The sequence below is a fragment of the Diprion similis genome, chromosome 3 (genome assembly GCF_021155765.1).
Source record: "Diprion similis isolate iyDipSimi1 chromosome 3, iyDipSimi1.1, whole genome shotgun sequence".
Lineage (NCBI taxonomy): Eukaryota > Metazoa > Arthropoda > Insecta > Hymenoptera > Diprionidae > Diprion > Diprion similis.
The window spans coordinates 8,186,006-8,213,939 of record NC_060107.1 but is presented as its reverse complement, the minus strand read 5'-3'; the positions used below and the strand labels follow the sequence as shown (position 1 = coordinate 8,213,939).

At 33.4% G+C, this 27,934-nt stretch overlaps 1 protein-coding gene across 1 annotated transcript; it reads right to left on the bottom strand.

Annotated features, from left to right (window-relative positions):
• Nucleotides 1-302: 302 nt before the first annotated feature.
• Nucleotides 303-26,280, bottom strand: LOC124404091. Its single transcript, XM_046877951.1, has 5 exons — nt 26,083-26,280; nt 3,074-3,374; nt 2,794-2,946; nt 2,564-2,708; nt 303-1,757 (listed from the first exon to the last, which is right to left on the bottom strand). The coding sequence occupies exons 1-5, from the start codon at nt 26,168-26,170 to the stop codon at nt 1,137-1,139; spliced, it is 1,308 nt and encodes a 435-aa protein (XP_046733907.1). The 5' UTR covers nt 26,171-26,280; the 3' UTR covers nt 303-1,136.
• Nucleotides 26,281-27,934: the final 1,654 nt, after the last annotated feature.

Below are 27,934 nucleotides of genomic sequence, written 5' to 3'. Positions count from 1 at the left end.
GAAACAAAACTGAAGTGGACGCTGTAAAAAGGGTATAGGAAATTTATCAATCTACACGGTAAGCAGTTATGAATAATTAAATTCAATTTGATCCAAGCCAAAAATGCTGGAATAATCGTTTCGTTACGCACGATAATACATACGCCAAACGAATATACCGTTTCAGTTGTTGACCTGATAGCTTCATTTTCATGTTTGATTAGAAAGCGTTTACGGGATTAAATTGCGGCAGATGAATTCACCGCATTTGGTATTAGTAAGATAGTTCAATAATAAAGATCGTTTAATATCGTATTTGGTAATTTAATTTACTTCATTTATTTTCCATGTACATTCGCGTGAGCAGATTGATATGCGTCCGCGGTTTATTGCATATATTATGATCAATTGTTACTAAACCTAATACTCATGCTTGAATATGAATTATTACATAAGTGTATATATACATCATTTTGTACAAAGGACCCGTCGACGGTCCTATAAGGTATACATATATTATATTATATAAAAGAAGTGAACAAAATAGAATTCGCATTGCTTCACTGGGAAATATACCTATGTGTAATATATAATTGTACACATTTAATAAGTATACATGTGAAGATTCAGGAGTTACATAAAAAAATGAGATTCGAAGAATAGAGAAATGAAAAATTTTACATGAAAGAGCAAAATTTTTGACACTCGACTGTCAAGAGGACGAATATTGCGCTCTCGACGAAAATATATACTGACTAGTACACTAAATATACAGTAATATAAAACAATATAATATTCAATAATTAAATATCAATCAATATTTATACAAAAGAAGTCCTATAATTATTTGGTATTTTCACTATTTCGTCGTATTATATAGTCCGATATGTCGAATAAGGCTGATCCAATGATTATGAGTTTCAACCGTTTTGTTTAAATATTTACTCGAAGGTTGAGACTAAATTATTTGAAACCAGAAACCTATTGTCTCAACATTTGAGATAAATATCTGGTTAAAACATTTAGAATGAATTTAATTTGAATTTGAACAAATATCGCGGAAATATTCATCGACTCAGCGATCACTGTGTTCGAGTAAAATATTAAATAGCTAATGGATATGTACGTTGTATGTATAACCCGCGAGTGTCGGCGAATTATAACTCAGTAGTAATTTCGTCTTGAGGTCTGAATCCTAAAATAGTAAAATCGTCTACGAGGTAATCACGATTCGGCAGCCAATCGGACAAAATAGTATAATTGGCGGCTTCAACCGGCGACTGAAATTCCCACTGGGGATTTAGTTCTCTATCCAAAATACTGGATTCCGTTTCAATTCCGATGCTGTCGCTCTGAGGTGAAGCAGCTCCCGAATTATAGTTATGATTAAAGGTAGATACAGCTAGCTCTTGTAGGTTCGAATTTGTATGCTGCCCTCGTTTCTGATCACCATAAACCAGGGGAACACTTTGACCCAAAGTCGAGCCGTTCGGACTCAATTTTTCATTATAAACGCTAGAGCTATTTTGCCCGAGGCTCGACCCAATCGGGCTGTGATTATCTTTAGCATATCCTAAGCTCGAACCTGCTGGACTTATGCTAGACTTTTCGCTTGCTTGAAAAGTCGTTAGAGGCATATTCGCTTGGAATGTTGTGAGATTCGTGGGTGTTGCTCTGGGCTCATAAGGCTGTATCTGTTGCGTGATTGTGATCGGCTGAGGCGGTGCTAGTGGAATCGAGCTCGCTGGTTGCTGAAGGAACGTTACCAGCTGGGCCACCTTGTAATTTGAAATGAAAACTACTGTTATATTACATAAATATTACAACTATACGTGATATCATGCCGTTTGTGTGTAAACAGTTTTTAAAAAATAGCTGATTTTCATCCAAGAAAGGGACGATCCGAATCGTGTACACTGCAAGATAAACAACACAGAGAAACTTCACAGGTGAAGGTGATGATAGCAAAATAAATTTGACTTCTGAGAATATACATTTTTACATGGACAAGTTTGAAAATCAGCTCTTTTAATCCTTCATTATTTACTATAGCAAGCAACTAATGAAACCCTGAATGAAAGAATATTGTTTCTACTAGTGTATACGTTCAAAATATAATTTGTTCTTGATCTGCAGAAATTCATGCACCTTAGAAGGATGTACGTGTTATAATCAGGGAAACTTGTTGATAATACTTTATCTTGCAAATAGGAAACTTCAAAAATGTTTGCCTTTTAAGGTTTATATGCTTCATCAAAGGTTTTAGAAGCTGGAGTAATCATTTGATTATCTAAAAGTGTTATTATCATGCCAGGTGAAAAGTAACCGTCTCAACGGGAGGAGGGGACAGGGTCTACCAGGCACGACTGATAGGTCTATCATTGACAACGGAGTTTTAGTCTTGCAAAGAAGAGATCGTTGCATGTTTATTATTCTCATAGTTTAATTTTCATTCCGTGCGTGAAAACTCACCAAAGTGTCTTACAGACTAGCATGTAAAGAATTCTGTACTTTAACATCATTGGAATAATCGCACTTCCCCATTAGGTATTTCACCTTCTTCATAACTCACAAAGTTACCTACCTCAGGTGAACTGTGCCTTTTGTATCGTCGGAGTAACCGTTCAGCCCAAGCCAAAAGCCTCTGCCAGTCATCAGGTGGAAAAGGAATCTCATCGTCTCGTCTGTTGACGAGAACCAAAATTCTTGCAAGATCGCGAAGCACTGGCCTGTAATGCAAAGAAGACATAAGATTCACATCCGTCACTGCCATTCAACGTAATAGCTGGCAAAAATTATATTTTGTCAATATACCTGTAGGCTTGAACACCTACGGCACCGTCTCCATTGTTACCGGCATAATATATTTCCCTAACTTGTCTTCTGGTATCATTTAGCATAGAGAGAAAAGTGTTCGCTTCACCCCTCAATGTCGCTAGATGCTTCAGAAACTCTCTCCGTTCAGCACTGTAAAATAATAAGATAATTAGAAGTAATCAAGCTGTTTCAATCACACTTCATTCAACCAATTCAATTCACTCGAAGAACTTTAATATTCTAGTTTACTTAAATTGACATCTATTCCTGAACTCACCTATCCTCAAATTGCTGTACCAATTTTGCTGCTTTTCTTTTTCTCCTGTGGACAACTACGACGCCACATAATATAATGAAGATGCATATCGTCGCCCCTGACACAACGCCGACCAATATTGCAACCTGACTTCCAGTCAGGCCGAACATGTAGTTGCTCTCTTTGCACACTTTGCCCATATAATCATCCTGAGTAGGCCAGCCCTCGGTATACCCTGACGGACAAGTTTGAACACAGGTACCTCGGTGAAGTATAGTCCCTCCTCTGCATTTCACGCATCTCCCTTCCTTCATCACACATCCTGCAGCAAAAGTACAAAACACGTAAGTTGTATTCGAACGCAAAAACTATTTTCTTCTACGTATAAAATTGTACAAGTAGGTGGTGAAATTAGTTTAAAACAAGAAATCGATATGAAGTTGTTGTTTTTTTTTCTTTTTCTATACAATTTCGTAAAACTTTCATCTGAGAATTCTCAATTAAGCATAGAAAGTAATTTTATTGAATATACAGATGAAATGAACATTGATTAACGGTTTACGAAATTTTTTTTCAATTTATTCCGTAACAGAGACGAAACAATGAAGAAAGGATTTTCTTCAACTCCATAATCGTGAGATCAGGACAGAGTTCTAAGTTAAGCGATAATTCAGTAGAACGTGTTGGGAATTCAAACGGAAGAAAGAGGTAAAAGAAAACTATGAGGAGAGACAAGACAACGGTAAATCTTATTGACAGTGGTGATATACTGACTGCGGAGAGTTTGCTGAGTAGTTAAAAACCTTTTTTTTTTATTTTTTCTTTTTCTTTTTCTCGCTGCTGGTGAACAGCAGAAATGGTATGAGGAGGTCGTACAACGTTAGAAGAGGAAGAGAGAAAGGAAGAGATAGAAATAGAGAGAACGACAGATAGATAGAGAAAGAGAGAGAAAAAGAAAGGAAGGAAGAACGGAAGAGATTGAACTAAACCGAAAATGAATGATGTGGTTGCATTTTCTCAATTATGAAAATAGTCCAAAGTGTAAGAACGAAGCTTGCATTAAAAAAAAAAATAGAAAATACGGCACCACGTCGTGGATTATCTGCGAAAATTGTGCTGAATGGGAATAAAGGGAAAGAGTTCACATCTCGACTGTTGCACAGATAGATAGCGGAGGTATGTGGGGGTGGGTGCAGTAAGACTGCAGCAGTGCGACCGGGTCAATCTTGACACGCTTATTTTCACGATTCCGGCGATAAAAGGGGCCGACCTAACTACTGCAGCAGCGGCGAGCTGAAAGAACTGTTCTCAACTTGGAGAATGTAAGGCTACAGTCGGTTAGGAGACCCACATATCGAGAAACCAGTAACCACATTCCTCGTCGTACACGTACGCGTTTTAACACGAGAATGTGGTTGATATCTCATCCGAGTGTATACATATAGCGTTAATTGTACGACTGTTATTATATACACGTCGTTTGTCTGTATACCTATAGTGTTTTTTGAAGAAATAATAATAAATATAAAAAAAGGAGATATAAATAGTGATGGTGGGGGGCAATGTGGAGCAAATAGCGTAGAGTAGTGAATAAATGTGGGTAAGAATTTTTGGCCCACTCCTCGAGGCTATCGGTTAACAATTTGAGCATGTCATTCGTTTCCGATCTCTTTTTAACGCGTTGGTATTATATACCGAGAGATTCTCTTGAAAGAACCTGTTCGTACCACGCACAATGTTATTTGCTTGATTTTGATTGGATGACATCCATTTTCGAAATCTGAAACAAACATTCGCTGACAGAAAAAAAAATCCCTAGAATCGACCGATTGACAAGTGACAGTCAATCTTAATGTCTCGCGTATTAAGAATGACCGGGTCACGGCACCGCCGCGATCCACTATGCATCGGTTATTCTGCCTAGCACGATGGTAATATTTTCACGAAGTTGGCTACACTTATAAAATAGATGAGGTACAATTTTCGGCCAGGCAGAGTTGCCAGATTAAATGAATTCCTCTTAAATTTAAGAGGAATTGGAAGCTCCCGGAGAAAAATGAGCGAGAAAAATATCTAGGAGTTTTATAAGGCTGAATTTGAAGAATAGTCAGATTTTTGCTTTGCTCCCCAAATTTACACTTTTTACTGACTTTGTTTGTCATTTTTCTGTGCGACAAGTACGGTGAGTACGTCATATTGTACAAACTTGATTCGAGCCCGTTTTATTTGTGAAAAATTTTCAGAAGTAATTTTGGAGGATTTTCTTTGTAGGTCCGGAGAATCTAGAAGGATTTCAAAGTTGCCCTAAGAGATTTGTGCGACAGCAATCTGGCAACACTGCGAGCAGGTCCTTTCAAGAGAACCTCTCCGTATACATAGGTACTCTCTCTGCAGCTCCTATGGGTACAATATAAGACCGTTCTCTCGGATCACGCGATTATCAAGGCAACCCTGAACTGATCTCTAAATGTCGGCGATTGTTTGGTCCGTACTTTACAGCAACAGTCATGTGATCAGGTCGCATGAAACAGCTGTTCATATTTGAGTTTACAATTAGACTGTAAAATGGCCGTGGCCAGGATTTTCACCAATTTTCGTAATTGAGCGAGTCATTATAACGAAAGCCGGCCAGAATCTCACGAAATCATGATGCTGAAGATAGTAACGTTAGCGTAACGAAACACTGGAGGGGAAACAAAATCACTATTATGCAACTTTGTAGGGACTTTGGAGTGGCTAAGTTTGGAAAATATGAATTACTTTTGTCTTATTATAATTTACTGCATTTCAGAGATTCCTAAAATTACGAAATAACGGATTTTCCGAAACAAGAATCATTGCAATAACGTTACTAACTTCATCCTCATATGTCAAATCAGCAAAAATTATGCTTCTCGCAAGAATTACACAAGTCGTCGTGACGAAATGTCCGATATCCGTTGTATGGCGTCAGTGATTATCGCGGAATTGGAGCTAAATGGAAACGAAATGCTTCCGGGTTTCTTTCAGGGACTTACAAACACGAACATGAAACTCTGCGGTACAAAGAAATGATCCGATTTCCGATGCGGCATTATTCAAAAATTAGGTCAAACTCGCCTTACACTATATGTGACGGTTTCGCCACTTTTCTTGGTTTCCTTTACTCGTTTCGAACTTGGGATCACGTATTTGATGATCGTATCGAAGTTAGTAACCTTATCGTAACGATTCATGCCGAAAAAAAATCGTTAATTCACGATTTTGGAATTATCTGAAATTCAGTAAATCGTTGTAAAACAAAACTAAAACTAAGAAAATAATGATTTTTCTCTCAATCTTTCGTTACGATAAAGTTACTAACTTCAACCTCGTATTTGACAGATTAAGATGAGATTCTGAATTCATCATTCCCTGCTGCGTATCGCACATATAATTTTCCATAGCTATGAAGTAGCAAAAAGACGCTGAACGCAAAGTGAAATGTATTTTTTCAGCTGCCTGAAGAATTTTCATTACACATAAACGGATGCATGCGCATCTTACGCCATGACATATTCGCATTCCTCAAGACTTGATGAATTGTACTACATATAAAGGTATTTTAACTTTCACTCCACACTCGCATCTCTGCGTATCCATATAAGGTTTTCGCGCGTGTGTGCGTGTGTGCTGTTATTTTTCTTTCGAGTGCACATAACAAGCCATAAACGCAGTGCAATGAGAACCTTCCGGGTGTTGACAATCGAAAAAAACTTATTAACCGTCGTCGAGTTTTCCCGTAAGCTACAGAGACGTTGCAGCAGCTGAATATAACAATTTTACTTCAATTATACCGTTTCAGATCTCTCGTTTCTGGGTTTGCACGCTTACAAGAACGCACACATGTAACGGTATAATACAACACGCCATTAAACTGGGTTGAAAAATGCTCACAATTAACATCATCATCAGGTCGATCCGTACCCTTTCCCACGTTTCATTAATTTTTACACTCTCTGATGTCCATCGCCTTACTCTCAGCAGACTCCCAAGTGTATTATGAACTGTTCCAAGTTTGCCTCGCCCTGCTGCAGTAGGAGTTGATAAAACTTTCATCGCACATTTTTTACGTCGAATGCAATTCAGAACAATTCACGTTTACGTTACGAAACGAATATACATACAGAGACGATGGAAATCAGCGCAGTTGTTACAGAGTCCATAATATGGACTGCTTATACATAATACTTCGTTCTCTTGTAGTTTCGACTCTGCAGGTAAAACCTGTGCAGATTGACACGTGATTCGCCAAAAACTTATGGAAAACTCTATGGGAAATTTATTTATTTGTTTTTTTATAATATTTCCAGAGTCCGATAGAAAACAGATTGCAGCAAATATGGACGAAGGATAAGATAATGAAAGAGAGGAATGGAAGAAACGAAATAAATATGAATATTGCGTACGTAAGGTAAAAGAATTAGAGAAGGTGGAGGATGACCGTAGAGTACAAGTACTAACCGTGACCGGTGTATAATTACTATCTGAAATCTAGGATCTTTCCACACTAGATGCACCAACAAATTTGTGTTGAAAAGCAACGGGAGCATCGTGAAAAGATTTTCTCGAGAGAAAAATTATAGCACAAATTTAAATTTGTTCCGGTTTCGAAACATTCGAACGTGCAAACGTATAAGAAGAGTGAATTTCGTACTTATGCATTACAGTTTATACTCACAAATATATCACGCGTTTAAGTACTTTCGGTATACGTAGAATTAGGAGAAATCTTTACGACACGAAAATTTCCTTCAACGAGTCCGAAAGAGAAATTGGTTTGGTTTTCAATTTTTTACTTTTTATATTTCACTTATGTATATACATACTTAGAAAGTATGATTTCACAGTGAATTACAAGCTGTAAGCATAAAATATATATTTAGGTATATTGATTTGAACGATCGTCTGTAACGATCGAAGAATTGATACTGCAGGGATATAAATTGTTGCATGAAAGAAATGTTTAATTCATATACTAAATTCAGAATTTGTACTCCAGGTTATTGCAATATATACAACGTGAACAAGAGGAAATTTACATGGATGCAATTCGAACCGATCGTTATGTAGAAAGTTTATAAGTGCGTACAGCTATTTTCACGGGAAAACAGGTTTGCATTAATTCCGCGCTATAAACACTTTTCATTTTAATATTAATCATTCACCCGATACGTGATAAAAACGATATTACCTACACATAAATACACACACACACACACACACATATTTAGCATCGTAATCATTTGCAGTAAAATGACAAATTTTTCGATTTTCGATACTTGGGTGAAAAAAACCAAGCTGAGGAGGGAATATCATAACGATAATGATTAAAAGATGTGAAAATTGAATTCCGTATCGAGGTTGCAGAGTACCGTTGCAACGTGGGAAACAAACTTTAATATTACACCGTCGTCATCAGTTTGCGAATCAATAGCGAGCGACGAGCGCAGAAGGAATATTTCATTTTGCTCATAAAATATACAGAGTGTTTCGTACAATATAATTACATATTGCAATGCTTTTGCGTTTGTAATTGTTTCGGCATTAATATTTTTCATTTTAAACTAGACAGATGAGTAGGTATACGGAAAAAAAAGTTTAGTAAATGCAATGAATAACAATAATAATAATAAATTTTTTCTCATATTCAATGTTTAAATTTGGTATTGATTGGATGTAATAAGTAAATTATTCATTCTTATGCAAAACAATGTAGAAAATGCAATTTTTTTTTTCACATAAGAAAATATAAATAAATATATAAGGACTACAGTATGTATGTATATCGTACAATAATAATAACGTTTCCTCGAAAATGATGTCGCTTCTTTTTCTTGTATTTTAAGATTGGATTATACTGAGTTTAAAAATAAATATGTCACGTGTATATATGTATATAGACGTACGTATACATATATTATACATGCATATACAGCCGCGAAGATATAGAGAAAGATACAGTTGCTGATGCGTGCTGCATAAGACACGTGTGACACGGATATAAACTCGATGTCCTACTATATGTATATATACGTACTACATGGATGTTTTCTTATATACATATACACAAATATATATATATATCCGCGCTGTATAATGTTTGTAAATTTTATGCCTTGCGCTTATGTCACCCGACAGTCGTCTGATGTCAATAGCATGGATATATATGTTTGTGCAAGATTCAACGGTTTATCACGTAGGTGTTATTAATTAAATATAAAAATAATAATGATAATACCAATATTAATAATAATGAAATCGTTTATTACATCTATATTATGATTAAACCGAAGGTGTTATTGAATTCGATAAATTATACATCAAAAATTATATTATCAGGATATGATGTAACGGCAGAAATCAATTTATCATGTCTTCACCACGTATACTCTGAGTTTATCATCATTTATTTTTTTTTTTTTTCAACGTTTTTAAAACACTACAGTATACACGCGGCAGAATTTGTACACACGTATATATATATATATATATATATATAAACACACATATGCGTATCTTTTCATTTCTTCCGCATGTGTACTGCACTGTTTTGAAAACGTTGCAATAAAATTAAAAATAAATAAATAAATAAAAATTAAACTCAAATTCCGCGTGATTAAGATTTAATTAATTAATTTCACTATTTACTAATAATGTAATTGTTTATGGATAATTTTTATCGTTCAATTAGCTTACTTACAATTAGCTATACTTGATTATATACAACAAGTTTGAAACGAAACACAACGCAACTGCAGCGGTAAAATTAACAATTAAACACATTCAAGCATATTACACTAAGTGAATTAAACAAAAGTCAAGTTATACGGAGTAAATTAAACACTGGACAAGGAATTAACTAATCGTAAGCCGACGAAAAGAAATTAAGGATACGTAAAACTTGCACCGCCACAATGAAGAAGGCGGCGGCGGCGGCGGCATCTGCCGCTTCTACTGCAGCATTGCCTTGCGTTGCACTCACACTTAAAACTTATTTTATCTCCGCATCCGGGGACGACAGATGCGGCATTTTTTCTCTCCTCTCTTATTCTTTTTTGTCTTCATTTCAGACACCGTACACCGCGTGTCGGGTTTGTGTGTAATTAATGGGTGCACATGCCAGTTTACTCGTAAAACTATGCATGGATGTATTGCATATCGTACATTACGCAGTGTAAACATGCAAGTTCGTCCCTTCCGAGCATTCGATATACCTATATATGTATATTATTGTTATACATCATCATATGTATAAACGTTGTGAGAAATTTTATCTCGGTATCTCAGATTACGGTATAATATTACAATAAATAATTAAAACATATTTATACGTGTATTGTATAAGATAAGTGATAATTCGATTGGATCTGATCATTGCCATGCGTTCATGAATGATTGCAGGCAATCCTATGATACTATATAACAACGATAATTTTCTGTATAATGCTATTTGCAAAAGTGAATAAATCTTTCTTTGTTTTGGTTTTTCGATATTTTTAGTTTCGAAATCTTGATCATCCTGATTTACGGTTTTTCTACTTTTTTACGCCCGCTACTTGAGTAAACTACCCTGTGTAAGAATATTTCAACTTTTGGAATTTTAATCTATCGTAACTTAACTTCTCGAAACTTTAACCTCGCCCCCTTTTTTTATTGTTTCTTTTTCATTATATATATATATATATATATCTATTTTTTTGTTCTTCCACCTTCCATGTATCTATTTTACATACACAAATTGCATATTAAGCGTTCATTTCAATATCATCAAATTCATAATTATATGATACAACGATGTATAGATACTGAAATTACGTCACCACATAATTGTTTACACATAATGTGAATAAACAAACGAATGTATTAGGTACGTATAATAAGCCCGAAGGGATACTTTGATACATAATTATTATAACGTGACTAATTGATGCAGGCATGCAGCAGCAGTACCAGCCAAGCTTACGTCATATACTGGATGGCCTTTGTCTCATCTTTTAATTGTGTATTAGTGAATTATATATAATACAATATATACATATGTGTACTAGTATTTACCCGCGTTAAGAAGCATACATACAGCTGGCGTATCGATCGTGCTGTAATATATAATATTTATATCCCAACAATTATACATATATATATAAAATGTATACGTATAAAATGTATATAACTTATAAGATACAACCTCAGGATGATGACTTTTGCTTAATTACTTTTTACTACTTACGGCGTGGAGTTTACTTGATTGAGTCATCGCTAATTTCAGTTCAAAATAGACGAATGAACGAAAGAACGAAATAAACAAACAAGGAAGGAAGGAAAGAAGAAATAGGGAATGATTATTCGAAAACTGTGAAAAGAAAAAAAAGCGTCGATACGAAAGAAAAAACAAGTTAAAAAGAAGAAGAATTATTCGACTCTCTCTCTCTCTCTCTTTTGCTCTCTTGCTTTCTCTTTGTCATTATTATTACTATTATTGTAATACAATTGAGATTGAGCAGCAGATAATTAATTGATACTGACTATGCACCAAAAACATTTCGATTCGGTTATAATGCAAAGACTATTCTGGCAATGTATTTATACGCTACGAATTAAAGCTTGATTAACGATTTGCTTCATTGTTATCGTATATGTATATATATGTATATATATATGTATATATATACATGTACGTCCGAGTTGATTTATCGGTATATATAAATAAAAATCCTTCATGAAATTGACATGATTTACGATGAAAGTGGAATCAGCTTCACGGATGCATAAGGAACGATTGATTTGAAAACAAAAAAAAAAAATAATATTAATAATAATAATAATAAATAAACACGCATATTGTATTATTATGTATATACCTACGTATATACGAGCATGTAACAATTACAATTATTATTCGTGAATAAATACGTTTTATAATGAAAAAGCATCGACGCATCATCAATCTTAAAGACCTTTCCAATACGTTAATATTTTTATACATGTACACACCGCAGCGTACTTACACAATGAATATCGTTTACATTCGTACGGTAAAGTCGTAAATATATTACGATGATCATTATTATTATTGTTATTGTTGTTGTAGTTGATGTTTTTGTTGTTATTATCATTATAAGATTAATAAAGATGCAGCAATTCGCAGCTGACGTTGATGACCTTCGATTCGAGACTTTATAATGTCATGATTATTACCCTACGTTATTAACTTGCAGTAGCATATGATCAGTACTAATTGAAATTTCAATATTCGGTGAAATACGGTTGCCGCATGTATAATTTAAAAGCATTGCATGGCGAAGTGTCGAAACAATAATTACAACGTATTTAGGGGAAACAAAGTTTTTGCCTTCCCACTCCCCTCCGTCAAAAAACAACGAAATCAGTACGAACAAAATTACAAAATTTCGAAAAATTGAACAGGAAGGATAGAAAAAAAAAAAAAAAAAACCTCAACTCGAAAAATAATTATTACCCGCATTTATTGCAAAGTGAGACGTTTCTGCAATTCCAAGTTAAAATTAGATCTCATTTAATTAACAACGGCTGATTAATCATGCTATTGGTTTAGTTGATTCATTCTCTATTGTACCATCGATAAGAACCTAAGTTCGAAAAATAATCAAGTATACTGTATAATAATATAATTGTCATTTATTTAAACATTATATCGATGTATAATATATCTCAACGTATGTTTTCCTGTTTCGTATATAAGGAATGAAACAAAAAAAAAAAAAAAAAAAAAACCGGATAAATTGTCTTTTTATAGATTACGTATATATGGTGAAACTCGAAAGCAGGTAGGTAAGTAGATAGAAAGATACGACGCGAATTGCAGATGCAAAATTGAAACGTGCAAACAGGCTAAATTCGCTTTCGAGTTATTCCGGTACGTTATAAGAATGTAATTGAAAGCGAAACGCGGCGGGCTCGGAATCTACATGCATAACATTAGATATATATATGTATAACATAAAATGAAATAGCAAAAGTGGAAGTGCTCTGTGTGTTGTATACGTCCCTGCAGTAAAATACAATTATTTCGAACACTTTCTCGACCTGTGCAAAGCACACGTGTTTACTACGCATATGCGTATACATATATATATATATACATGCCCATACATGTACGTACCTACATCCGTAATACGTGTGTCGACTTTACCGTTTTTGTATGCGTATACATTATATCCGTATTAGAAAGTGAAGACAATTGATCGTTTCGGCACGATTTCAAACTCTGCACTTACGATTAGCACAGCTTTATCATTATATATTCCGAGTATTTGTAATAAAAATTTGTAATTTCTGATAGCAATTGCTAAAATTAGGCATTTATATTCAAAAGTCAATAGTTACTAATTTTCTTTCAAATATTCAAACTGCAATAAAAAAAGATATATACGTACACTAATTTCATCGTCTCATTGAAATGATATTCGATCAACGTTTTAGACCAACAAATTAGAAAAAAAAAATGGAACAAAATAAAACAAAAATAAATCGTTTTCTGTCACGAAAATAAATTTTCAACCATAAGATTTCCTACAATATGTTTATCTTTCTCCTTATTTTTCGAACGAAAGTACAATATGTAAATAATATAGAAAAAAAAGTAGAAAGAATATCGCTACATTTGTAACGAATTATTGTTAATAATATCTTATATATATTGCGTATATATTACAGCCTATATGTATATGTAATATGTACAAACGCACTGCAGTGGCGAATTCTTATATATTTTTCAATTCATCTTCATGAAGAATGATTATCATCATTCCCATCACGTAACAGAGATAAACCCACGACCAATTTGAGTATCTGGGCCACAGCGTGTATAACATAGTACAATAAATACGACGATACACACATACATACATGCATGTATAGGTGTGTATACTATACATATATAAAACATATCTATATACAAGTGAAATTTATTTTTATAATGCGTTTGCTGCTGCGAGGGAATGAGAAACTAACGATTCTATGAACCCAATAAATATGTGCCAATTTTTCAGCGTAAGAAAATGATGATTAAAAAAGACAACAACAACATATTTCGAATTAAACTTCCAGCATGCTTACTGATAAGTCTAAAAATATTTGTGTCTCTATCATGAAAACTGTAACATATGGAGGGAAAAAAGAGATATCCGGGGGGGGGGGGGGGGGGGGGGGGTAAATTAATATGAATGTTATGTGGAAAAGTGTGAATGAATGATTCGGTGATTTTCTGCAGGATCAAATATCAATCAAATAATCAATTGAGGAAAAATTTTTATAAATTTATTACACGGTTGAAATTAATAACGTTACCGTATCGAGACGTCGAAACAGAAAAATTGACTATATAGACAAGTTTGGAATAAGTGAAGAAGTTGAATTTACAAAATCTGACTTTTATTCAAGTTTTAATTGTAAGGGTTTTTTTTTTTTGTAGATTTCAGGTAATCCTCTAAATTTTCAAAGTATCAAGTTTTTCTAATAAAGATGCATCATCGATGCATATTCGATCGTTCACGTAATTATTAATGAGTTGGGAATATTCTTCTTTTCTTTATTATACATATGTATACATGGAAATACGCCAAGCCAAGGTTTTCACGAAGTAGAAAATCTGCGAGTAGGATTTTGTTCTCTCACTTCCTATAAGGTTACACAGTAACGCGAACCATCGTCGTCATGGTTCTCGGCTATGCCGCCAACTCCGAGGTATAACGTATACATATGTACTACAATGGAGTAACCGTACATAATATATAAATATATACAAAGTTGCAATTTAGTTCGTCGCAGGAAGTACCTAGTTGTTCCAAGTTTCAAGTTGTCTTAGACACTGTAATACAAGTGTAGTGGGAATTCCATGCGAATCCAACAACAAACGACATCTAATCCTCACAATTTTTTATCTATTTTTTTATTTTTTTTTATTTTACAACTTTCAGCAATTCTCCCAACTCTAAATCAGTATCCTGAATTATTTTACAATTTTTATTCAACTGCTCAGTTATTTATATAAATATATCGAGTGATTTTGAAAAAAAAACGTTTCTTAAATTCTACCCTCGATTCTACCGTTTCGCAGTTGGGGAAATTGCAGAAAACTTCTTTTTTTTTTTTTTTTTCAACACAATCAGAAATCGTGAGTATCAGACGTTGGTCGGTTTCGCATAGAATTACCCATACACAATATGTGCGTGAATAATTGGACCATTTGTACATACTGCACGTACCTTGTAACTATAGTTCCGTATACGCTACAACTTATATCAACCGACCTCCTCTCTCCTATCGTTGGTGCACAGTGGAGGGACGTTACACGGTCCATTATAAGATTAATATATTATTACAATGTATAAGACAACGAAGCGTTGCGTAACTTATCATAGACACCCACACACACACACACACACATATGCAATATGTAGATATACATTACTTTACATATGCAAACGTAAATTAGATAAAATTATAGGTAATGAGAGAGACCGAATTAATAAATTAAATTCGGAAGTTGGGTGTACGGCGGGGGGGGGGGGGGGGGGGGGGGTCAAACGGGGTACCCTTCAAATTTTATAAAAAAAAAATGTAGTTTTCAAAATTTTCTTTAAATAGTCAAAAATTACTTCTATTTAAACATTATTGAGCATTACTTTCTTTTCCCCGTGACATCTGAAAATCATTTTTATTTTCTTTGGTTATGATTTATGAAAAGAAAAAGAGATTTAACGTATTTGAGTCGTCGGAAACTAAGTGTTTCCTTAAGTACTTCGTTTTGCCTTGCCCTCCCTCCCACAATATGTACTTCATTGACGAAAATAACGCAACATGCCAATTTAAGAAAGAAGTAGAAAATAAGTTGAAATAATAATGAAACAGAAAAAAAAAGAAATTTAATTTAGAAAAAAACTTGCGCAACCGTGAAATTGTCTTGCTTCGGTCGAATCGTCATCCTTCGGATCGTCATGGTGCGGAGAAAAGTATAATCGCATTTATATACACATATATATATACATATATATATATACATATATATATATATATATATATATATATATATATATATATATATATATATATATATATATATATATATGAAATACTTGTATCAGAAAAGAAGAGAAGAAAATAGAGTACCTTCGCAACTGGAATTGAATTTCCCGATGTCGTTTAATTTCATAAAGACCTATTTGAGCAATGCGCGTTTGATATAATAATATTTCAAAAGAAATTTAAACAATGATTTTTATTTCGCATTATTAAAGAACGTGTGTAAGTATTTACGTCACGAATGTGCGTCATTGAAGACCGCAGGTCGATGTTATCTGAAGAGCGGTTTATTAAGGAAATGACGAATCATCGATATGTATGTGTAACATTGTATTATACCGATAATATGTTGCGATTAGTAAAAATTTAAAGTACATAACGAAAACAAAGCAAACGCGATTCAATCGAAGAATATATATAAAAAAGAAAAAAAAAAATGATTTTAAACAAATCATTTTTCTTTATATTATATATTATTTTTCCTGGTTTGAAATTTTTCAATAAAATCTTTACCTGAAATCGAAAAATATTCATTTCTTGTCAAATAATCGATAGTTGATGAAATTCGAGTTAGATTTTATTTCAATATACTTTTCTATCCCGCTGCAATGACAATAACAAGCAAATATTGATATTAGAAACTAATAATATAAACTAAGTATTGATACACATACATATATACATTGTATAATACATAATAATTATAACATAGAAGGTACGTTTATATAATTAATAATAAAAAAAGGCGAGTTGGCGGGTTGAAAATGCGCAGGAGACACTTTACGTGCTATCTCTCCGACTTCCGTCGTTTCATTTCCGCCCGAATGAGTCCCCGGAGAGTCGAACCGGAGACTTGAACCACGTAACGAGGAAAGAGGAAGAGCGAATAAGAAAAGTGAAAAAAATAAGTAGAGAAACAAAGTGTGAGAAAGAGAGAGAGAGAGAGAGAGAAAGTAACAATTTTCTTATAATCCTATATATACGTATATAAAAGTCGAAAAGAATCTACCCTCCCATTTTTTCTCATCTCCTTATAAATCCCATGAGAGAGAAAAAAAAAACTAAATTCCTCTCTAGAGTTGCGACACGTTTTATAGTTTTTCCTTCGTTTCTGTTTTCTTTTTCTTTCTTTTTTTTTTTTTTTTTGCGTACTCGTTTCATTTCATTATAACTCTCGAGGTTTATCGGGGCTCTAGGTTTTAGGTTTAACCCCCCTGTATATATATAATATATTATACATATATAACTAGAAAGTCTCAAGCAGGAAGAAAATTGAGGTAGAAGAGAAAATTTCACAGGGAATCCCGACGATTTTCTCTCCGCAGCATTTTACCACGCGGTTGAAAAAATGTTCAAAAATTTTCCTGGATATATTGTGACGAGAACAGTGATTTTAAATTTGTGAAAATTATTAATATATATATATATATATATATATATATATATATATATATATATATATATATATATATATATATATATATATATATATATATATATATATATATATATATATATATATATATATATATATATATATATATATATATATATATATATATATATATATATATATATATATATATATATATATATATATATATATACATATGGGGCATACCAAACGAAATCGAGGAGTCGTTTCCCTCAGGCCAACAAATAATCATAGCATAAATTTTTTTTGTCGCATTGTTTCCACTTCAAAAAAGAAAGCCTAATTTTTCCCGACAATTTTCTCGCTACTCGGTCAGGTGGCGCGACGATCGTTTTTGTGTAAAAAAAAAAGGGGGGAGAATAACAGAAAAAAAAACATTTTTTTAAATTCTGCAATTTTTTCCACAGATTCTGGGTCGTCAATAAGTAAGATCTATCATGATTAGAAAGTGGGATCCGGATGCTTCACATTTTTTTTTTTTTTTTTTTAAATCACTATTTCTTTTTTAGTTTCTAAAATAAAACAAAAATCGCACTTGGAATGCCTCATATATAATACACCGTTAATATTATAAGCAACTCTTCAATTATGAAATAAATTCTAGGCCAATCTGTAGTTTCTTATTGAAAAGCTAATGATCATGATTTATACATATGGGGCATTCCACGTCAAACCAACGGATCATGGGCCTGACCCTGTGGGATTCCGATAACAAATGGATGTTTTTGTTTGTTTCGGTTAAAAATAACACCTTTTATTTTTTCGAAATTTTTTCGCCATTTTGCAAAAGCGTAACAATCTCACGAAGTCAGGAAATATTAATAGAGATACGAACATTTTTAAAATCAACGAACCTTTTTTTTTTTTTTTTTTGTGATATCAGGGACTCGATAACACATTTTTATGTCATGGTGTTCCAAACTGGGATAAGAATGATAAATATTTGTTTCGATCACATTTTTGTTCAAAGACAAAAAAAATCGAAATAATCCTTCGAAATAATTATATCGTTAAATTCAATATCAATGCCGCATTCCGCTTATTTCAACAAGCTACACCGCGAAGGTAAGAGGGAAGAAATAAAAAAGAAAAGAAAAGAAAAGGAACAATAGAAAACAAAAATAAACAAACAAACAAAAACATTCCCACTTGTACCAATTTCGCGAAGGCAATATATTATATCATATTAATTGTAAGATAACCACGTATATATGTATATATATATATGCTATGTATGTTTTTATTCTTATACAATACGTAGTACATCATACGTGTTATGCATAACGTAACGCGATGGGAATTGAATGACATGCAACAAAATAACTCTGTCGCGGTGGCATATTTCAGTGACTCGTATTTGATATTATCCGCAAACAGTTAGTTGTTCTCCGCAGCTCTGAGCGGCTCGGATTCATATGACAAGAAAATCAGACAGACATACGTCATGTAATTGTCATGCAGGGGTCCAGTTTACAACGCAAACACAATATGGCGGACGAAAATTTCAAACTCAATCAAATACGGGGAAAAAAATTCCCTTCGAGGAGTTTTCGGGGTCGCTGATTGCGAATCTGAAACCAGATTTTGAAAATCCAGTATGCCGATATTCCAATCAGCGAGTCCGAAAACCCCTGCATATAGTTTTTGACCGTATTTGATCAAATTTGAAATTTTCGTCCACCATATTGGTTGCACCATCTCAAATTCTCAAAATCTGATTTCAGATTCGTAATCAGCGTCCCTAAAAATCATAAAATACCATCTTGTTATAAAACTAATAACATGTGACTCAAAGTGTTAAAAGATACATAAGAGAGACCGCGAGACGAAGTCATTGGCTTTATTCTTTGTCACAGCACACGAGAGACGATAAAACTTTGAGTCATCAAACGAGTCAGATGAGTTTTCAGTAGATTATACATTATACCTAGACAGAGAATAATTTCATTTTTTTTTTTTTTTGCATTTTTTTTATTTACAGTTACCGGTAAAATGCTAGTAAAATTTTGTTCGTCTGTACTGTAATATAACGGTTAAATAAATATTGTTTGAATTAAACGAGAAAATGTAATTACAACAAGTCATTAATGAGTATTATATATTATAATAATAAATTATTAATGAACACCAAATTGTCGCAATAATAGTGTGCAACGAGATCAAAAAAAAAAAAAATACTGCATACGGTTTACCATCGCATTCAACAACCAAAAAAAAAACATTATACCAACCTATCCTAAATTTTCTACCTCTTTACAGTTACAAACAACCGTTTACACTTTTTTACCCACAGAACTATCTATTTTTCCGTTACAAGTATAAAAAAAAAAAAGATTTTAATTAAGGATTCTTCTCAGCATTAACCCCCCCCCCCAACTGTGTAAGAAATTTTTCTCACGATCAATACAGATTACGCACGATCGTCATCGGCTGCAGAGTAGCGAAGAAATAAAAATTTCCAATCTCCACAACGATATATATATATATATAATTATATTATTACTTATAATAATACTTACAATACCTTAACAAATTGACGTTAATAAAATCTGCACAGGAATCTCAGTATCAAAAATTTTTCATCAATAAAATCACAACGCAAATCCTTAGATTATGTTATATTATATAAATATGTACAGTTGTACCTGTGCATTACAGCGACGCGGTTCGTAAGAGCGTCGGAGGTCATCGACCTTGTCCTTAACTTCAATTATCGTTAATGTTACGAAAAAGAAAAAGAGAGAAAGGGGAAAAAAGAAGAAAAAAAAAAAAAAAGAAAAAGAAAAAGAGGAAACAACGCGAGACCCGTTCGGCCGCTAGAATACATATTACATATCCCGAGAGAGACTTCTGTGTTGTATTTTACATACCCAACTAAGTAATGTAACGAACACAGACACAGACTTGTTATAAGGTTCTTCTCAACATTGTGTTGTACATACACGCAATTATCATAAACATGATAATTCTCTGCCACATTCTAGTGTAACACGCACACACGCATAGGTATATGTATATATACACATATATGATGTATGTATGTAATATTATGCTCAACCGGCTGCATTTTATTAGGGATTTTGTGTTTCCTTTTGATTTATAACAGCAACAACAACAACAACAACAACAGTTAATGCTATGCAAAAGATTGAAATTCAATGCATTCCAACGTTTCGAAATCTTTGTATAATAGGTAAGATAATATAATTTCTGTCTTACGCGTACAATAAAATACAATATAGTTAGAACGAGCATGAATTTTCGGGAGTGATGAATATTTTATTTTTAATCATCTTTGTGTAGCGGATTTAATTGAATACGGACGACGACAAAATGAAGGATAAAGAGCAAAATTATATATATATATATATACATATATAATAATATGATAAAGTAAGAATATAGTAAGAATATGATAAATGTTACATAATACGATGAACGTAACGAATAGAAAAATAAAATAAAAAATCACCTGCAGTCACGATTATTTTTCATATTTTTCACCACGTATTACAAAACACGCATCGATAAACTTCTAGTTAAATAAGAAACAAAACGTATAATAATACATTGTAACGTACATGTCTACAAATTTAAAGGTGAAAGAAAAAATTTAAACGGAGGTAAAATAAAAAATTGCGCTTTTCAGATTGCGGATGTATATGTATGTATATGTAGCATGAGAGAAATAGAAAACAAACAAACAAACAAAACGGGGTAAAAAAAAAATTTAATAAAAGGCAACGCCAGTCAGAAACCTCGCTCTTCTTCTTCTTCTTCTGCTTCTTCCTGTCGTCTACCTTCATACACCGTACACTGTACAATCTATGTATGTATAATAATAAGTACCTATATAAACTGTCGAGGTGTTGAAGCCGAGTAAATTGCACATTATCACGCATAGTGCATGCACATGGACTCGGTGAGGAGATCAACGCGGTAGAAATCCTATAATACATACGTGCAATAATTCACGATGGTGATAAAAAAATTAGTTTATCATTATTACTATTTTTTAACTGGTACCTTGATACAAATTCCCAACAATTGTACAACAAAAAATTTAATACAGTTCACGAACGAAACATGACGACAGCGTTGATTTCATTTAAATAAATCAAGCATTTCTATCCGAATCTTAGAAAACACCGCATTGTATGCGCTTTAGACTGGTCATGAGCCAGCCCTAGAACTTCCCGTTCTCAGATCGCAGGTTCAAAGTTTATAGAGGGAAAAAAAGAACAACATTAGAAATTCGTTCTAAATTTTCAAAACAATCATTTTATTTTCAATATTTCATCACGTATAATTAACGTTACTATCTTCAATCCGGCTAAAGCTGACCGTTGAGTATTAATAATTGTAAGTCTAATATAAATATATCGAGTCAGGCGGCGAGAGAAGGGAGGAAGCCCTCGATTTTTGTCTAATAAAATTTGAAATTGAATCAGCGATAAAGAAAGAAAAAAAAAGAAAAAAAACCAACAAGAAGACGTACAAGTTCATCGAAATTACATACGAAACAAGAAACGTGATAGTGCGGTACGAATAGATCGCAAGGTGGCTAAACAAAAGCCCCCACCCCACCCCCCCCCCCCCCCCCCACCCCCCCGGGGGGGGGGGGGGTCACACGATATGTTATGTTATACATTCAATTAGCGTGTGTGTATTACTATACAAATTTATAGATGAATGAACTCGCATTAGTCGCATTACACGGAGCACGCATCTCACGTATTGTATGCAAAATCATGCATTTTTTTTCCTCTAAAATTATATACAAATTAGGAAAGACCAAACATAAAATATTCTGACCGTTTTTCAATAGAAAAAAAAAAAATAAAAAAAATATACACATATATGGTACATATATATGTATATATGGTACATATATATGTATATATGCATGAGTATAATGTAATAAAAAAAATTTAAGCAACGGAAACATATATGTATGTATATAATAATAAAATTGATTCTCGACGGCGAATATAGTTTCTTTGGAGACCTTAAATCCTTATGGCTTTGATGGCAACGTGACGTAACATTGATAGCCGGATAAACGGTTGTATCCGCTCTCTAATAAACTGAATACCTACAATTTATGTGTGTGTGTATATATACATGTATCGTATGTACACATGTACATATATGTACCCATAGGTGGACGGCTTCTCCGCACGATCATCCCATGTTGGCAATTTTGTGCACGCATAGAGTAGCCGACAATATGAGTATAATAATCATGCAGATCATCGTTAGATTATTTTATAAGGACGTTGTTCCGACGATTGTTATTATATATATTATAACGTTTCACCGGTACAGAGGACTGATTGTAATTACGAATGAACGGAGGCTTTCCAAATTTCCCAATTATCGTTAACAACAATTGGCGTAGGTATATATATTGATTTCGGTAACGAAGATTGAAAAAAATATTTATATTACAAATCAAAAAAAAGTTTTGGCTAAACGTTTTGCACAAATTCTATCCTGTGCATTTTTTCCATTACGTTACGTTATTAAATTATTATTATTACTATAACATCTATGCATTGTGAAATGAAACTATAGTCTATTCTAGGATATAAAATAATTTGCAACGTTGAAAGAACGATGTTATTTGCAATTCCGAAACCAGATGTTTTTTTTTTTTTTACCTGTAACTATATAGATTCAGAAGATCTGCGCATGATTATAACGGCAATGAAAATACCATTCCAATGACTCTGTTATGACGAGGATAAATTTGAACTAAGAAAAAGAGAGAAATTTTTGGCACATTGACATCCCTCGTCGGTATATTTTAGGTGTGTCTATATAATATAGAACATGTAGATAATGTGTTTTATACGCGTGTATGTATGTACATACCTAATAAAACGCGTTATATGTGTATAAACACGTGATACGGATATTTTCGTCGCCGATCAATCTGACGCATACCTTAAGCTTCTAAAAAAAAAAGAAAAGGAAAGAACCTTCCAAAACTTTCGATACGAAAAAAAGAAAAAAGGAGAGAAATTCGTCCTGTGGATCGTCAGGGTTTCTTTTCGAACGATGATGCGATTCCAGATAATTGAAATTTAAATAAAATAAGAAAAATATATTCATAAGAATGAAGAGGGAGAAGAATAAGAAATCATCATCTATAAGACGCGAAGAAAGTTATATATTAAGAAGGTCGATTGGCCAAATTCAATAATTCTTTTCATCCCTTTCATCAATCAAATTTTGCATATAATTTTGCAGTTTATTCATCCCATTCCATTCTCAGTCCTACGATTATAATGAATCGTTTTGAAGAGAAGAATATTTTTCACAAATTGACCAAAAAATATATATATATATATATATATTATATTTATATATTCATTTTTCTGCATAGATTAATACCGATCAAGGAATGACAATATCGAATCGACACTACTGATTACGAGTAAGAGAAAGTTGAAAAAAATCCGTTCCAAGAAGCTTTGAAAGAAAATAATCTTCCCAACAAAACGAATCTTCATATTTTTTAAAATTCCGAAACGATATTCCAAATCCTTCGTCAACAATTTCTGTACATTCGTCCATTCAATTCACAACAAAGAGATCTCATCGTGCAAGCTTACGAGAAAAAAAATCACTAAATTATCTTATACCTGTATAAATTATAATATATGTATATCGATTTACTCTTGGCCAAGTAACCTCCTCCCCCCTCCCCCTCCCCCTCCTCGACACCAATCGACTCTCTTCGTGCTCAGGTTGAGTTTTCTCAACTAGCGTGCAGTGGTGTGCACTCTACGCCGCCAGGTCGCCAGGAAGGTAAGTATAATCATTTTGTGTACCGTTTCTTCTTCGAAGAGAGTTGACCCATCTTCTCCTACTTTGCGGCGGCCCCTTAAGTCCGTCTTTATGGGATTTTCCGTGTTACAGTATGCGTTGATAATTTATACTACTACGCTTGTTTGTAGCTTCTCACGTCAATGATTCACCTTCGTATCGTTTATTCTCCAATAAGAATATGATACTCAACGACGATCAGGTAGTAATTGCTTATGAAAATATTTTACACACCAAAAGATAATTCTCTCTTGATTGTGAGTTTTGTTTTGCAAGTATAGTGTTGTTTAATATTTTCTGCTTGTTTCTTTCTTTCTTTCTTTCTTTCTTTTTTCCTTTCTTCTTTCACCAGACAAAACTAAATACGTAAGGATGAAAGGATCGTAGCCTTTCCCGCGGGTGCTTCTTTATTTCTTTCTTACAGGAAGTATAGACAACCGGCAGATAACGCGATACACAACCTCCGATACCATAATCATCAATATTGATTATTAATATTCATGATATTTTTTTCCACCTCAAGTCTGCGCGGAGATTTATTATGATCGACAGATCAATTTCACCATTTTAGAGAGTTTGAATAAACAGAAAAGAGAAATAAATCAACTGGATTAATAAGTGAAAGATTTTTGAAGTTACAGATTAAGTTGAATTTCACCTTAACTATGTTCTCAGATGAAACAAAGAGTGTAAACTTTTCAACAAAAACAAATATTCCGGTTCAAAGTTTATTAATTACAATCCGATATAACGAATATTGCGCGATGATTTTGTGTACAAAAAATGTTTTCGACAATTGATCGCGAAGTTGTAATGAAAAAGTTCATCTGAACCGATTTCTAAAACATGTATACAATTTAATAAAGAAAGGTGACAAAACACCTTTTTTCGCTTAAAAAAATATACATACAAAAAAAAAAAAAAACAATCGCGTCTTTCAAGCATTGTTTCTTCAATTAAATCCAAGTAGATTATTACTATTATTATTATTGTTGTTGTTGTTGTTATTATTATACATTGTAATAAAAATTCTTCTACTATAAAACCATAACTCGATTACAGGGCGTAAACGTAATACTGTACTTAATAATTGTTATGAAGATACGCAGATCGCATTTAATACAGATGATCGATAATTGATCACCTTGTATATCGAATTAACGCGGCTCATGACGCATTAAATAAGTGGCAATAGGTATTCACTCGCTTGCGAGAAATTTCTCTTCTCTCTTACAAGTAATTGACCGTAAATTCTTCGTTATGTACCACCTGTAATAATTGAATTGTTTAACGCGGGCAGAGGTTTTTTCACCTGCGTCGCCGCTGTCAGCGTTCAACAATAATTGCGAAAACATCTCAGGGAATATCGGAATATAGTATAGTCTGGCTATGCAGAGATTTCAAATAATAAGAAAGTGTCTTGAAACTTAGTGTCTTAAATACTTAGAAGAGTTAAGATAATGAAAACAAAAGAACAATGTGAGGGATAAATCTCGTCACGTGTTGTAGAAGATCATGAAAATCGATATGGCGGTATTATCGAAACGAGAGAAAAAAATACACGCAAGAAGAGCGAAGAATCAACTCGACTCATTGTCGGTTGGTTTAGAGAAAGAAAGCTGATGAACCTTAGAGGAAAAGAAATGCGTAACGTGTGTAAACGTCGCCAGTGTCGTCTTACCTCTGGACTCTTCCTCGCCTCGAGCGTAATCCATTAGATATGGTAAAAATGCAGCACCAAGTCGCACCACTGTCGCTAAGTTACCCATTTTGTGTCCACATTATCCTTTCGGGAACGTTAATTCACTAGTATTTGTTACAAACCAATCACGCGGCGCCCGGCACCGATCCATTAACGACATCCACTCTGCACGGCGGTTGGTGACATACTGAAAAAGCCAAAAACCACGAAACCCGAGTGAAGAGAGGGACGATAGTCGCGATTCGTCGATCCCAGCGCCAGGACGGACAATCGCTGAAGCTTGGCGAGCGAAGTGAAGTGGGCCGTTGGGGATGGCGCGGAATTTGAATGACCAAAAGTCCGAAACGGCTTCCTGACGTGATCACTGATCGAAAATGAATTTTAACGGAAAACTTTGCACGTTTTTTACAGATATCGGGAAAAATTCACAATCAATTATCGTTGGCATAAATTCTAAGAATAAAATATCAGATTGCGATAAAGTAGTACACGAGGGTAATTAGTTACAGATTTACGGAGCGTGTAAACGTGTCAAAAAGGTTCTTAAGATTTCTTTCAAAACCATTATTCACGTTCTCAGCGACAAAGATGCATGCATTCCAGGAAAGCCGATAAATAGAATAGAACTTTTGAGACACTATTTACACGCAATAAAATGTGATTCATACCGTGTTTTATTGTTATTGTTATTACTATTTATCGTATATATTTATATTACACAAAGATGAAGACTTAATCGTACGTCTGAATCGACCAATATAATAATCTGTCGGCATTTATCATGTCACGTAATTTAATAGAGATTAAAACAGATAATCCGTTACTATTTTGTTGTCGACATTATCATTAAACCAGGTCACAAAAATTACATACACCTAATTTGAGGGGAACAGGGGAGGCAAGTTACTTGCTATGAAAAAAGTAAAAATATCTATTGGTTGTGAAATATCATTGTATAATTAACAGTTCTTGTTTGTATTGGTTTTTTCCGCTTTCATTTTTGATCAATTTTTCCACAAGACATATCCGTTCGATTGTTACTGTTTTGTTTCAAATATTATCTATTTGTTTCTTTTTTGGAATTATAAGAACTCGCTACACTTTTTACAGATGTATAATAGTAAACTTTTATACAAATTAGGGGTATTAGGCTTTTGCTTTTATTATTGTTACGTTGTTTCAATTTTCTTTCTGTTTATTCTATAATTAACGAAATTTCGTTTCTGATAATTACTTCCTTGCTTAACTATCATTTCCAAGCCTTATGCTACAATTCACTTGGCATTTTACGTACCAAGTTCTAATTTTCTGTTATATTTTATTTTATTTTTTTGTGGTTTTTTTTTTCTATTTTGTTTTTACACACATCAAACTCAAGTTTATTCTCATTTGCTCGGACCACACGTAATTTTCACTAGATAGTCTGATACTTTACATAATTAATTAGTTTAACAATAAGATGAAAAAGAAAAGAAAAGAAAGATATCCTATTTTCAAGAAAAATAAGGTGAAAAAACACATTCAAACACATCATCATCATCATCATTATTTCCAGATATCTGTTATATCACAAGTAGGTACGTATTATAATTTTTCCTAGGATAAAATTTTGCTTCCCTTTCATACATAATCATAGAATATAGTATATGTATAAGCGTTTTGTTATTATCTCTTACTAACAGACCTAAACCATAATTTTAACTGTTGTCTTGTATGTTTCGTATCGATTCCGTCTTTTTTCAATTTTTCTATAAATTTAAAGGCCTGTCTTCTAGTAACATTGGAAATTCAAAACCGTGACTAATTAGTGGCTGGCGTTCATAATATTTAT